The sequence below is a fragment of the Siniperca chuatsi genome, linkage group LG11 (assembly GCF_020085105.1).
Source record: "Siniperca chuatsi isolate FFG_IHB_CAS linkage group LG11, ASM2008510v1, whole genome shotgun sequence".
NCBI lineage: Eukaryota > Metazoa > Chordata > Actinopteri > Centrarchiformes > Sinipercidae > Siniperca > Siniperca chuatsi.
Window position 1 is genome coordinate 27551097 of NC_058052.1, and position 14421 is coordinate 27565517.

The following is a 14421-nucleotide window of genomic DNA, read 5'->3' on the forward strand; positions in this document are numbered from 1 at the left end:
CTACTTCGTGTTAAGAGAAAATTAAACATCATTTTAGTATCTGTACTAAAATGAAATGTAGGTTTCATATTGGCACTGGGATTCAAACGGTGTGATGATAAATACCGATCTGATCATACTTGTTGTCTCAGCTTTTACTTGAAGCTAAAAACAAACACATTGAGTTTATTTTAATGTAACAACAAATTCTCACAAGAGTTTCCCCTCGGGGGGTCAATAAAGTATTTCTGATTCTGAAGGTCAACAGAGACTTGTTCAGACAGGGAGAGACACGAATGGGTACATTTTTACGATGGTGTCTAGTCAGATTAAAAACATGTTTCAGGGTAATATGTAATATTTCTGCATTATGTCTCTGCAACTGTGTCTCCATGTTAATTTAGCAATTATAGTTATTCCTGTATTTTTGAAAACATAATCCACTTCCAACCAGTTTGATCAAGTCTTGAAGCTTTTAAAACTCGACACACGGCTTACAATTACGAATGTAAGCCAGCTTCTGTGTGTCTCTCTCAGCCTGAATGAGCAGCCCTGAAGAATGCATCCTTTCTGTGGTGATGATTTACAAGCGAGCTGCTTCAAATTACAAGTTCTGTTCAGTTCTGCTCAGATCCAGAAGTGTCTATTTTTGTGCTTGTGTATATTTCAGGGTATGTGCAGTTTGTGCAGTTTTGACTCTGCCAAGCTGCTGATGTTAACCAATAATATTAACTTTGGGTGTGTGTGTGTGTGTGTGTGTCAGGCTGTCGGCGAGGCGTTTCAGGCAGCTGGTAGAGCGCCTCCTGCAGTTCATCTCCACCCGTCTGTTTCCTGCAGAACCAGACGAACTTCCTCCTCTGGCCAAGTGCTCCTGGTGGATTCCCTCTGCTACCAAAGTGCTCGGCCTGTTCAGTGAGTCTCACACACACACACACACACACACACACATTCATATCACCATCAACTTGCTGTATATTTATTGTACTAGAACAATAATGCAAACGCAGGTTATTTTGTCACATTTGACTTTCTTTCTTCTTTTGCTCTCCTCAGATGCAGCCAACAGTGTCTCCTCTCCTCCCATCATGCCTTTCACCGACTTCTACAACATCACTCTGGAGCACATAGACTTCATGGAGGAGTACAGGACCTGGCAGAACTACGGAAACTCAAATAGGTCAGATGGCTGTCCGTGTCTATCCAGTTTACCCATTTACCTGACTGGCTTTTCGATCGGGCTGACTTTTACTGTTAAGTGTCTGAATGTGTCCAGAATGGCTCTCATGCCTGGTAAACCAAACCAAATTACGTGGCATTGACTAAAATATTGTTAGATATTTGGCAGAAAACATCCCCCTGCCTGTCCTCGGTGCTGTATAATAGATTTGTTGCTTGACAGAGATTTTGTTGGTTCACTGACATCAACAACTCACAGCAGTGTTTTTGTTTGTTATGGCTCGTTATGTGTTCCCACTTGTGAACACCGCTAAGTTTGAAATTATATTATTATATTACAAATTATCTATCCAGACAGCAGAGGAAGACGCATTTTAACACTTTGTGTAGAGCAGAACATCAAAGCCCTTGCACACCCTCTAGGCAATTAGAATCGAGTATTCCTGAGAACATGCTGCATACTAAAAAAGTGGGCAGGGTAATATCAGTTGTCCAGGTTCATTTCTCCCATAAACAATATCATATTGTATTGTATTGCTGGCTGTCTGTTGGAACATTTCAACACTGTACTGGACATGAAACTCTCCTGGTTTATTCATCAGTACAAACAATGAGACGCTGAGATGTAGAAGTTCTGCGTCATTGAAAAGTCCTGTCCGTAACAACTTTAGGAGAGAAGTCAACAATGGGTCCCAGAGAGAGAAACATCCAATCAGAGAGCTTCAGATTCTGCAGGGTGAAGTTAGAGGTTGAGCTTTGTAGAACTTGTTTGAAGTTTTTTGGATCAGTTTTGGATCGATTCAGCAGTTTTCGTGCAGAGTTTTGTTCCTGAGTACAGCGACAAAGTGCTCAGAATATACTTTTTTTTTTTTTTTTTACACTTTGGGTCAGTTATCCAGACAGAGTTTTTGAGTTGACGTACATTGAATTTATCATTCAAAGTAAACTCTTAATAGGAAATGAATGCCTTTTGTTTTCATTCATCAATTAATCATTTATTATATTATGCGAGAGCCTGGAGTGACGTCTGCAGATTGCTTGTTTTGGCGAACTAACAGTCTCAAACCCAAATAATATTCAGTTTAATTCAGTTCAGTCCAATGATATAAAATGGAGAAAAGCAGCAAATCCTCACATTTGACTGAAATGTTCTGTTCTGCTAACTACGTGATTGATCGACTAATCATTTCAGCAGTGAATGATAAGCACATGAAGTTGATTTGTACTCACTACTAGTAAATTAATAACGAATGGTTAATACATGATGGAGCAGTGGAAGAGACTGAGTAGTGACTTTTCCCTGGGAAAGTGTCTTTAAAAAGGACCAAAAATGCTAACAGATGTGACAACACATTAGCTTGACTAAGCACTACCCATGACCAAGAGAGATGTTAGCTCCTTCTGATGATTCCTGGAAGTCAGGCTGAGTAACTCCTCCTGAGCAGAGACAAAGTAACGTTCCCACAGCTGCAGTTTATCCAGAATCGTGGAAACACTTTCAGAAGCCGTGAAGTCTGTTTCACGCTGCACCACGGCTCGTTAATGTCCGATAAAGGAAATGGATCCAGAGTTTACAGTTCAAACGATCGGCTCTAAAAGTCCCTGGCTGGTGTGGTGGGGAATTCTGCTCACTTCAGGCTTGGAGGGTGTAGATTTCAGAGCCTGCTCAACTGGGTAAAGCCTATAATTTTAAAAACACTTGGGACAGGAATGAAGTGTTTTTGTTCTCTAATCTTTAAAGATATAGATATATCTTTAAAGACTACATATATATATATATATATATATATATATATATATATGGAAACTGATGGAAGCAAAACAGGGTTATTAACTTTTCATACTTCTTCTTGCCCTTCCTCAGGTTTTCCTTCTGTCAGTTTCCCTTCATCCTTTCGACAGTGGTGAAGAAAGCCATCATCCAGAAAGACTCCGAGCAACAGATGATCAGTCAGGCCAGGGTGAGACACACACACACACACACACACACACACACACACGCGCGTATACAAACATCTCTGTACTTCTTTATTTGTGAGGAACATCACCCTAACCTAAATCTAATTCCAGCCTTAACTCTTAAACTGCCTCCTGAAGCGAGGACCTTATTTACAGCGTCGATACAAAGATACAAGTACAGTAATACAGACACATGAAAACTAGAAAGCAGGCAGAAAGTGCAAGGATGTACACAAGCAACAAATGCATGTCTACAGACATTAATTGTGTGTGTGTTTCATGTTCTTATATCTCAGTGGGGACTTTAACCCGAATGCACACTAACCCATGGGGACTTGTGTCACCGTGGGGACAAAAATTGCGGTCCCCACAGGTAGAGACTGCTTCTTGAGGGTTAAGACTTGGTTTTAGGGTTCAGGTTACAATTAGGATAGGGTTAGGGTTAGGCATTTAGTTGTGATGGCTAAGGTTAGGGTTAGGGGCTAGGGAAAGCATTATGTCAACGACTGTCCTCCATGGGGATAGTGAAACGAACGTGTGTGTGTGTGTGTTTCACAGCAAAGCCTGGTCAGTAAGGTTTCTCGCAGGCAGAGAGTGGACATGAACCTTCTGTTTCTCAACATTAAAGTACGACGAGCACAACTCCTCAGCGACTCACTGGATGAGGTTAGTACACACACACACACACACAAACTCGTATTCTTGTCCCATCTGTTTCAGATGTTTTTAAACCAAAGTACTCATAAAAGCAGAAATACATAACGAGGTCTTGAGAAGAAGAGTCGTGTTTCCTTTACAGAGAATTCATTATCTTATGTATGAGAACACCTGGGAGATGATTCTGTCTCTCAAGGCTGGAAGCGAACAAAAGCGAGCTTGCACAAGTGCCACTCGGAGATGTTTGCATGGTGACTTGTTTTATTCTTTTCCATCTTCTTTTCCATTTTAAACTCGCCTCCTGACACGTTGTTGAGATTTGAAAGGCTCCTTTACAGTATGGGCCTCTGTGTATCTAGGCAGAGATGTATACCTGAGCTCTGAGATACTGTTAGTGATTGTGAGATAGTGATTGTTTTGTTGAAATATGTTTGAGGCCTCACAGCCAATCAGAAAACAAAATAACTATCATCCGCAGTTTAATTAGAGTATATCTGCATATATATGTCCGTAAGTAGTGTGTTTACGTGCGTCCTCCACTGAACTACTGAGCAAAGTTAATAGAAGGAAAGGATGCAGATGTCTTGGGTGGAAACCGGAAATTTTAGGGCCTTATGAGGTTGTGATGACAAACAAAAAATATTTTTTGTAATGAGAGAAAAACAGACAATGTTGCTGTCTGGGAAGTACAGAAAAAACAAATACAGAACCATTCGTGAGGATGATCAAGTACGCCTTTAATGTTCTACATTAATGTGTCAACCTCAAACGCTCAGTCTAACCTAAACCTAACTGGAAATCTGGGCCCAAACCCGTTTGTACGCAAAACAACATAAAAAACAACAATTAAATTAAAAGTTGAACCTTTTCTATTCGTTTTGTCTCCTCCTCCTTCTATAGTTGACAAGGAAGCGGTGTGACCTGAAGAAGAAGCTGCGGGTGACGTTTGTCGGGGAGGCGGGGCTGGACATGGGTGGCCTGACGAAGGAGTGGTTCCTGCTGCTGGTCCGACAGATCTTCCACACAGACTACGGTGAGACACGCTTTCAGTTCACAGAAGAAGTCTGGTATGTCGGTAAGCAAGTGCCATCAGCGTAGCACAGAAGGCCTTCAGCTGAGGTCGTTCACCCTGTGGGGGTCTTATTGGATGCCAGTCTTACTGAACTGTAAACTGTGTTCATGAAAAGTGTAATTAATGAAAATGGAAAAGCTGAGATGTTTCAACAGGTCTTCGAGGAGCAGCAGCAGAGAGTAAGCGATAACACTGAGAATCTGGAGGGCAAAACCAGTGTGATGCAAAGTCAATGGAAAGTGAAGCTATACTTTATACTTTATTGAAAACAAGCAGATTTTTTATTGGACAGAAATGGAAAGTAATGGATGTCTCAGTGGACAAGCTCTGTGAGTTTTCAGGTCAGTGAAACTGCAGCAGGAATAAGTGCCACATGGCTGAGAGAAGCGGTCAGTGTTGGCTGCAGCTGTCGGTTAAGATCCTTTGGAAGTTTGGATGAATTTTTTTGCTTTACTCAGGGTCACCACTGAAATATACCTATGACCTTTTTTATAGGACAACACTGGTATTATATTTCTTTTTGTCAACAATATCCCATAAAAAGTCCCCCAATACTTTTTGACTTCCCTTCCCTGTCTGCGGCTCTCAAGCCCATTGGTGCCTACTGAAGATGTAAATCTATAAAACAAATATATAGTTTCAGTTTTAAAAAAGACTGGAACAGGAGGAAAGGGTGCATTTGTTGGGGACTATTTTCAGCTGTGGATTAATCCACATTTGGTGCTCTAGTGAGTATTTGGGGCAGCAGGATGGTGTATGTGGGATTGAGTCAAAAACTACAGTGTCACCCAGTGCAACAGTGTGGCTCACTGATGTGTTCTTAAAAGGTTTTGGACAACAATAAAGCTCTGTGGCACAGAGAATAAGATCTATCAGGCTTTGGATACACAAACAACACTTAGTAGGTTAAATTCATTGGTGGTTTGGTCTTTTCATGGGATTTGTTGACAATAAGAAATATATAGAATATCACCTGATCCTTTCATCTTATGTCAGAACCCAACCTTCCGATTTAACATGTTAGTCAAACACTTCAGCGCCATGAATAACCACTGCAGCTCCTCAATACCCAAGACGCTCCCGTGTCTTGCCTCCCAGCTGCTGGGTAAAAGTGAAGGTGGTTAGCCCTGTGGTTAGCATCAACTTCAGCCCTGGAGGAAAACAAAGTCTTCCCTGTGCATCCCGACCACGGTCTGAAAGCTGCAGCAGGAACGGGTAACACAATGCTTATGTTACCTCATTAAGCAGATGATATGATCATAGAAAATATTTTAAATACTAGTCATAGTGCTACACTACTCTTATCAGCTTTTTACTCACAAAGCTTTTATTGCACTTTCAGTAACGAGATTTTACTCGCCAAAAGGGGGGGAGGGGTGGCTTTTAAATCACGATGTTACGATGGCAGAGGGCTCAGTGGTCGATGGCTGTCGGCCCAACCCTATTCCAAACTAAGTGATAAAATACGTCGTTTGTGCATGCCAGTTAGAAGGAGACATATTGTAGAAGCGTTTTCAGATCTGACACCACGATTGGCAGTATGACAACGCTCTGGTTAATGTTTTGTTAGGTTTAGGCACAAAAACAACTTTGGTTTAGGGAAAGATTATGGTTTGGGTTAAAATAAGTACTTTATTAAGGTTAGGGGATCTTCGTCGTCACGGTTACAATAAAAATAATACGATAATGAAGACTTGCTTAATGTTAGGGAATGCTTAAAAAACAACAGCGTTGATTGGCGGTTGGAAATGGGAAACGAACAGCGGTCTCCTGCGTTAAAGTCCGATGTTTTGTTGATCCATCCATCTACCCAACGTCACCTGACTTCCTCCTCTGTGCCCAACATTATTTGAATCCAAATCCAAATTGAATTTATGTGAAATGTGAGCAAAAGATTTCTCAAGCTGAACTTTCTCCTTTCATTTCAAGTGTCTTTCCATCACCATTGCTCCAGTATTTCTTTCAACCACAAGAAACATTCTCACGTCATGTGAGGGTATAAACCTTTTTACAATATTGATATAGAATTGTCTCCAAGATTTGCTGTTTTGATTCAGCCTTTCTTGTTCAATACATTGGAATTTGCATAAAAAGTACTTGAATGGAAACCAAGCGAACGTCTGTCTGTGCATCTGCGTCTTCTCCTCTCTCTCTCTTACTTTCTATCTGTGTCTCTCTCTCCTCTGCTCGAGTTGTTCTTTCCATCGTCTTTCCGTCTTTCCGCGGTTGTCTGTGTTTTTGGTGCCAGGGGACGTCGGCCCAAAGCAACACACTCAATGAAAGCTGTGTTCCCCTCATTAGCAGCACAGGGAAAGCCCCGGCTCTGCCTCACACACATACACACGCATACAGAAACACACACACTCAGCTGCACACAGGCAGGTGTACACACACACTCACACACACACACAGGCTCTTTTATGTATGTGTGAAGCGGTGTCAGTTTCTGGTGTTCAGAGATGTGAGCGGTCCAGATGTGTGTCTCCGCTCAGAACAGACTGCTGCAGTTTCCCTCAGTCAGCGCTGGAAAAGCTTCAGCGCTTCACGATTCTGTCGAGTTTATTCTTGTTAACTATCTGCTCATTAACCTTTTTTCAATCCCTCTGACATTCACCGAAGACACAAACTGAATGTTGACAAGGTGTTGACAAGTGATGGAGAGTGAAAATAAACAACTCAGATCATGCAGATTTGTTGACTGTGATGTCATTAAAAGTGAAACAGAGGCCAGTTATTTAGCAGTTTATAATAGCTCTATTGGTCAATCAGAATCTAATGTAATAATGTGTGTCATTGTTTTTAGTCTAATGTCATGTTTTTTTTTAAAGTTATTCTTCTAGTGAGTGCTTCTCTCTTTAAAGCGCCTATAATCGACATTTTTATAATACAATGTATGAAATGACAATGTGACAATGTGTTGGGTGTCTCTGGTAGTGATGAACCTACAGAGAATCATCAGCTGAACCTGCAGCTCCCCTCGGCGTTACGAAGCTTTATAGTGTGTTTCAGCCCATTGTTTATCTGTCCGGCTGTAACTTCACTGTTCTGGTTCCCTCTCAGCGCTCTCATTACGTCGTTTTCGGTCGCAGCAGGCAGCTGTTTTCAGTGAAAAAGCTCCAAAAAGCCACTGTACTCTCCCTGCTCAGCAGCAGACAGCAGACAGACAGTCAGAGAGCAGCTGCTGAACATAGCGGAGCATGTAGCAGCTAGAGAGACAGATATTTCCCTCAGGAGCTGCTGGAGACCAAACACAGAACTAAAAGAGAGTGAATATTGGACTTACAATCGCCAGATGACCAGAAACACTCCAGATTATTGTTTATGTTGCTCCATAACTGCTGGATATGTAAATAAGCAACTGTTTGCTAACAGGTTCAACAAATGAAGGTGATGCTGGAAACTGGCATTTACACTTTCTTCCATTTCCCCCCTTGTTCTTCTTTCATTTTGTCCTTATTTCAGTTATTCTTTTCTACTTTCACAGCTCTATCTGTTTGCTTTGTTTTTCCAGCCTTCCTTCAAGTCTTTCGTCTGCCCCCCAATTATCCAATTTAGTATAGTTATCCTTTTGCTATCTTCCTTCCTTCCTTAATGTCTTTCCTTCTTTTCACCCATCTTCCTTTTGTTTTCCTTCTTACTTTCAACTTTTTTCTTCCATCCTTGCCTCCATCTTTCCGCCCCTTCTTTCCTTGTCCATCCATCAACCTCTCAGTCATCCAGGCTTTATTGGTTTATCAACCGCCAAAGATGCGCTAAATCTAATTCTGAGTATTATTTTTGTTTATTTTTCAGGAATGTTCACCTATATGAAGGACTCGCGCTGCCATTGGTTCAGCAGTTGGAAGTGTGACAACTATTCTGAGTTCCAGTTGGTTGGGACTGTATCCTTTTATTAAAAAAAAACAAAAAAGAGTGTGCTTTTATCCAAGGTTGGATGTTTATGTTTCACATTTGGACATTTTGTGTGTTTGTATATTTTCTTTCCCAGAAAGAGCACCTTGTTTAGCGTGTGCACAACAGACCAAATTAGCATTTTAATGTTCTTCCATTATATTCATTATATTCATAGTTCTTCAGTGTTCTGGATGCAGGTGTTAGTAGGTTTGTCTCCTGTAGACAAAAATGCAGAGTGTTTTGGGGATGTTCAGACAGGCACAAATAAACACACACACACACACACACACACACACACACAGGCGCTCTTCTCTTTTACTCCCCCCTCCCTCCCCCTCTCACATACTATTGCCCTCCTCTATTTTAAACCACAGAGGAGAAAGAGATACTATAATGTGTGTTTTTAGGCTGTAAATCTGCACACGGAATAAAAATGTCTCAAACTAAATCCGTCTTTTTTCAGCCCAGAATATAAAATAAAACTGAAACTGAAACATTTCTCTTAAACAAGACAGCCTCAGTGACTTCACACCCACAACATTCCCTTACATAACACATAAAATGTAAAAAAAAAAAAAAAAAAAAGTGTTAAAGCTCAAGCTCAAGTGTTGTAAAAGACATTGGCAATAACATTGTTTTGTACTAATGGACAGTGCAGCTATCAGTGCTTTAGTCTTTTAAGGTGTATGTAGATTGAATGAAGGGAACTTTCTCTTTGTAGTCATACTACGAACAGCCAGTGACCGACTTAGTGTTGATTTGTGTTCTTCAGCTTGGAATCTGACCAGGACTCCAGCTGCTTCTCTAGTTTCTCTTCTTTTTACTCTTTTCTCTATACTATACTCTATACTTCTCAGTAGAGTCCTACAGCTTCAGCAGTGCTTGAATTTAATAAAAAAAAAACAGTGCCATTACTCTAAACCAGCAGCCTACAGAGCATGCACATTCATTTGTAACGTAAAAATACTAATGGTAATACATGTGAACAAACTATCAAAACATGTACACCTGATACCTGCTGGGCTCTGCACTGACCATGTATGTACAGAGTATTTTGAAGCAGAAATCTAAGCTTTTATTCAGCAACCTTGTGCCCTAGAAATTATATTTATATACTAATAATTTGTTTTGCCAGTTGAGTTTTGTTAGGAAGCATAATTGCAGCCTGAGTTATGATCAAAGGCAAACATTTTTTTCCAGTTAGGTAAGTGTTTAATTTTTGTACCACACAGAAGTCATAGGGAGGTGGGCGCACAGATCACAGGACTTAGACACCAGAGACCAGGGTTCAGGTCCTGAGTCCCGCATGTGGTTAGGTTTAGGTGACAGAAGCACTTTGGTTAAGTGTTAGGGAAAGATCGTGGCTAAATAAATTAAACACATCGTATCTCATGCATCGAGTCACTTTTGACTTTTTCAGGATCAAACAAAGACCCTGATCTTTCTCTAACCTTAAACAAGTGCTGAACTAAGTCCTGCGAGTTCCTAAACACCAGTCAACACCACCTACACCGAGACCAAGCAAATCAACAATTGGTCACCACATGCCCTGCCCCCTCAATTTCTCACAAAGTTAACATTACATTAGGTAGCATTACATCCCTTAATATATGTTAATTAAATAAGGTGGCAAATAGCTGGCAAGCAACTGAAACTAGTGCCCTGAAACATTCAGTATATGCATACCGTAAATCTTAGATTAATAGCCCGGGCTTTTATTTGCTTCAGTCACTGAACTCAACCTGCCTATATTTGGGACAGGCCTTAAATTCACAACACTTGGTGAGTTGCCAGATATATTTATTAAATTAAATATTAATATAGTAATAAAAATTACATATATTAGTTTCCTTATTATGTTAATAAAAAACAGAATCAGGTGGCATTATGTTTCTTTCAAAACAGATTTGCTGTTTCAAATCATATGCATATGTACTTTCTTGGAGACGGTTGTATCCAGCAGCTTTCCGACTAAAGACCACATAATATACCTCAAACAGCTGCGCATTTTTTCCTCCTCTTGCAGCTTGTTTAAGCAGGAAATGGGCCTATTTTGCCCGACACTTACAATAACTACAACATGTGTACTTACATTCATTAGAAAGTCGCAGCACTGAGTAATAAGAAATGGTACTCAGGTGGACAGAAATCTAACATGCTGGTACTCTGTACTTCACACTGAGGGTTGTGATTAGCATTCATTTTTCACTCAATTTGAAACATTTTCAACTTACGTGGACGTGTCTTCACCTCACCTAGCCCCACGTAGAGAGAACCTGCATTTCTTTGGATCTTTCCACTGACTTTTTATCCCTTCACACCACCACCTACAATTTCTCTTTGCTTCTAGTCGGAACACACCAACAATCTTGTTTAAGGTTCGGTCAAAACTGTGAGCTCTCGAGTTTTCTGTACTGACACGACTCCCTGCTGCTGTTATTGATATTGTTGATGTTATTGATTTATTATTATTCTAATACAAGGCAGAAACGAGGTGGACAGAATGTTCTGCTGTAGGTTTATTTGATATATTTCTGTGAAACATTGGTTTGTGACTTTTGTAGTTTCAAATACTGCTCTGCTGTTGTTTCTACTATTTGTAAAATGTACTTTCAGGACTATGTGTGTGTGTATGTCTGTGAGAGTGTGTTTATATACAGTTTATGTGTGTGTAGTTTGTGTGAATAGAGAACGATCCAGCACTTTATCCTTAGTTACTAGCCAGCTGGGAACTGTCAAAAGGTTATATAACCTAATAGCTGCCTGTTCCTCGCCAGGTTATTGTGTGTGTGTGTGTGTGTGTTTGGTTGAGGCCAGAAACAGTGAGTGTGCGATGAAAAAAGTCAGATGGAGAGAGCAAGACAGAGAAAAAGGAGGAAGGTTGGGAAATGTGTGTGTTAATGCATGTGTTTAAGTGTGTGTGTGTGTGTGTGCGCTCCTGGGTGTTCCATGCATGTTCCACATGTGTGCTTGTGCTAAGAGCTAATTTATCAATCTCCCTCATTCCTGTTTAGTCGTCATGGTAGCGTTGCGTCACTATGGAGATGGAGAGGGAGCGCTGGAGAGAAAATGTGTAACAGAGAGAGAGAGAGAGAGAGCAGCAGAGAGAGATAGAAATAAATGAAAAGCAGAAAGAAAGTGGTGCAGTGGGGGGTGTAAGATGGAAAGATAGAGTATAAACAGATGTAAACAAAAGGGAACAAACATTGATGAGAAAGCAGAGAGGAAGAGAGACAAAGTGGGACATGAAGAGAGAAAGACAGATGTAGAGAGATGAGACGGCATGGCTGTGTTAACCTGCTAGAAGCCACAGGCCCAAAATGAATAGCAGCCGCTGTGTTTCATAAAAACACATTTCCCAAACAAAATTACATTAATCAGATTAGTACAAATCAACTGCCACAGAGTGAACTTGCGGCTTTTTGGTTGCCCAGAGCAGTTGCCCGCTTTGCCAGTTTGGTGATCCAGCTTCGAACAACAAATAGGGGAAGAGCAAGTGATCGAAAGTTTGGTAGAGAGAACTATTTGTTAAGGCTGAACAATTGAGGTGCATTAGATAATTGCAAGGTAATCACCTTGGGCCAGATGCACAAATGTGTAGATTCACATCTAAAACTCTATAACTGTATAAACAAACTCAGAAATATCCATATGAACGCTGTATTTCTTACATTTATAAAGCCTAGGCATAGGCCTGCACATGGTTCTGTTTCATACATCTCAATCATTGTACATTTGTTCACAAGTGCACGAGCCTGACAGACAAACTGGAATAAGATGATTTTAACTATCTAAAAGCTACTATACTTAAGGCAAATCAAAGGGGGAAACTGCACGAACCACACAGCCTCTCAGTCATTTCTAGACTGAAAGTGAGGCTCTGTACAGCACTGTGTAAGGAGACCAATGTGCGTGCACATTTGTTTTGTCACAAAGTTTGTATTACCAACTGGGCATAGTGGGCAAAGTGGGCAACTTCAAAGAGGCCCCAGAACATTAGGGGCCCTGAAAGCTCCAGGCTTACTCTGGCAACTGGCTTGTGCTAATTTAATTGAAAATGTGCTTGATTAGAGCCTTAAGGTGGGTGATTTATTTCCTGAGTTTGTTTTAGATATCGCATACTACCACATTAATTTGAAAAAGTATCACACAGCAGTGCTGGAGCCAGGGAGTATTCCATTGTAGAACAAGACTAGAGTCTACAGCCATGCTAGCCATGCTCGCAGCTCAGTCAGTTTAGCTGTAGGCTAAACTGCTCACAATTAAAATGCTAACATGCTGATAGCATGCAGGTACGTTTGCCATGTTCACCATCTTAGTTTTGTGTGTTAGCATGCTAATATTTGCTAATTAGCAATAACCACAAGGTACAGCTGAGGACAAAGGGAAAGCCATTCGTTTTGCAGGTATTTAGTCATAAACCAAAGTATTGGATACATTGATATTTTGACTTGATGATGGCGCCAAAAGTAACAGGATCACCAAAATCAGCAGGATTTATTATCTAGGAACCATGAATGTTTGTGCAAAATAACATGAGAATTCATATAATAGCTGATAAATTTCAGTCTGGAATTAACTGAATAACTGGTGGAACTGACAGACAGACAGACATTGCATTGACATTTAGCATGAGTAAAAACTGTACACAGTGCAAAGTGCGTGGAAGGAACAGACCAAGGAGACGGTCAGCATCTAGTTTTTGCCCTAGACCACCCTAACAGGTTCATCTGGGCACGACTGTCACATAAATGTGACATGAATGTTTTTTGTATTGTGCGTCTTCATATTTGCAGAATAATGTTGTCTGTTTTCACTGTTTGCTGTTTTGTGGCTTGTCTTGTTGTTGCACCAATGAAGCAACACTAAGAACCAGTCTGGCAAATAGAAGGAAGTGGGTAAAATAGACAGAGAGAGATAATGTGAAACAGAGCAGGCATGAATAGAGAGAGGGAGAGAGAGCTTTATTCATGCCTGTCCCATAAAGTGAAGATAAATGAACGAGGGCCTCTAAATGCTTTTCTGTTGCACTCTTTGATATTTTTGTGTGTGTGTGTGTGTGTGTGTGTGTGTTTGACTTCTTAATGACCTTAATGGTTGTGGTAATATATAGTTTGTTTATTTTCATGCCGGTGTCTGTGTGTGTGTGTGTGTGTGTGTGTGTGTCACCTACCTGTAATCAGTAGTGTTCAGTTCACAGACACACACAGTCAACCTACACATACAATTACACCACATATGGTCTCCACATGTGGCAGCTGTGAACACTTGGTGCGCGCGCGTGTGTGTGTGTGTGTGTGCTAGTTTTTTCTCTTTTATGGCAGTTTAATGTAGACTAAATGACTTCATTTTGTAACTTCAGTGTGTGTGTGTGTGTGTGCGTGTGTGTGTATGTGTGCATGTATGGCCGAGCGATGGTGAGTTCATATACTAGCCCCTTACCCTAACCTTAACCGTCACAACTAAATGCCTAACCTAATTCTAACCTAACCCTAAAACCAAGTCGTAACCTTCAGACAGCCCTTTGAAATTGTGAGGGCCGGCCAAAATGTCATCACTTTCCAAAAATCTTCACTCTGTAGGTAAAAATCATGTTTCAGTCCTCACTATGTAGCAAGTACGAGTACACAGACACAGCCATGTGTCGTGGCCCAGCAGTCTGTCAAACTGACCATGAGGTCAGA

At 40.8% G+C, this 14421-nt stretch overlaps 1 protein-coding gene across 2 annotated transcripts in view; it reads left to right on the forward strand.

Annotated features, from left to right (window-relative positions):
• hectd2 (HECT domain containing 2) overlaps positions 1 to 14421 on the forward strand; it is a 53552-nt gene that overhangs the window by 18505 nt on the left and 20626 nt on the right. For both annotated transcript variants that reach the window (XM_044214147.1, XM_044214148.1), the window contains exons 9-14: positions 743 to 891; positions 1033 to 1156; positions 3020 to 3116; positions 3673 to 3780; positions 4672 to 4804; positions 8636 to 8724. In XM_044214147.1, the coding sequence (XP_044070082.1) occupies positions 743 to 891; positions 1033 to 1156; positions 3020 to 3116; positions 3673 to 3780; positions 4672 to 4804; positions 8636 to 8724 (700 nt within the window). The remainder of the gene's footprint in view (positions 1 to 742; positions 892 to 1032; positions 1157 to 3019; positions 3117 to 3672; positions 3781 to 4671; positions 4805 to 8635; positions 8725 to 14421) is intronic.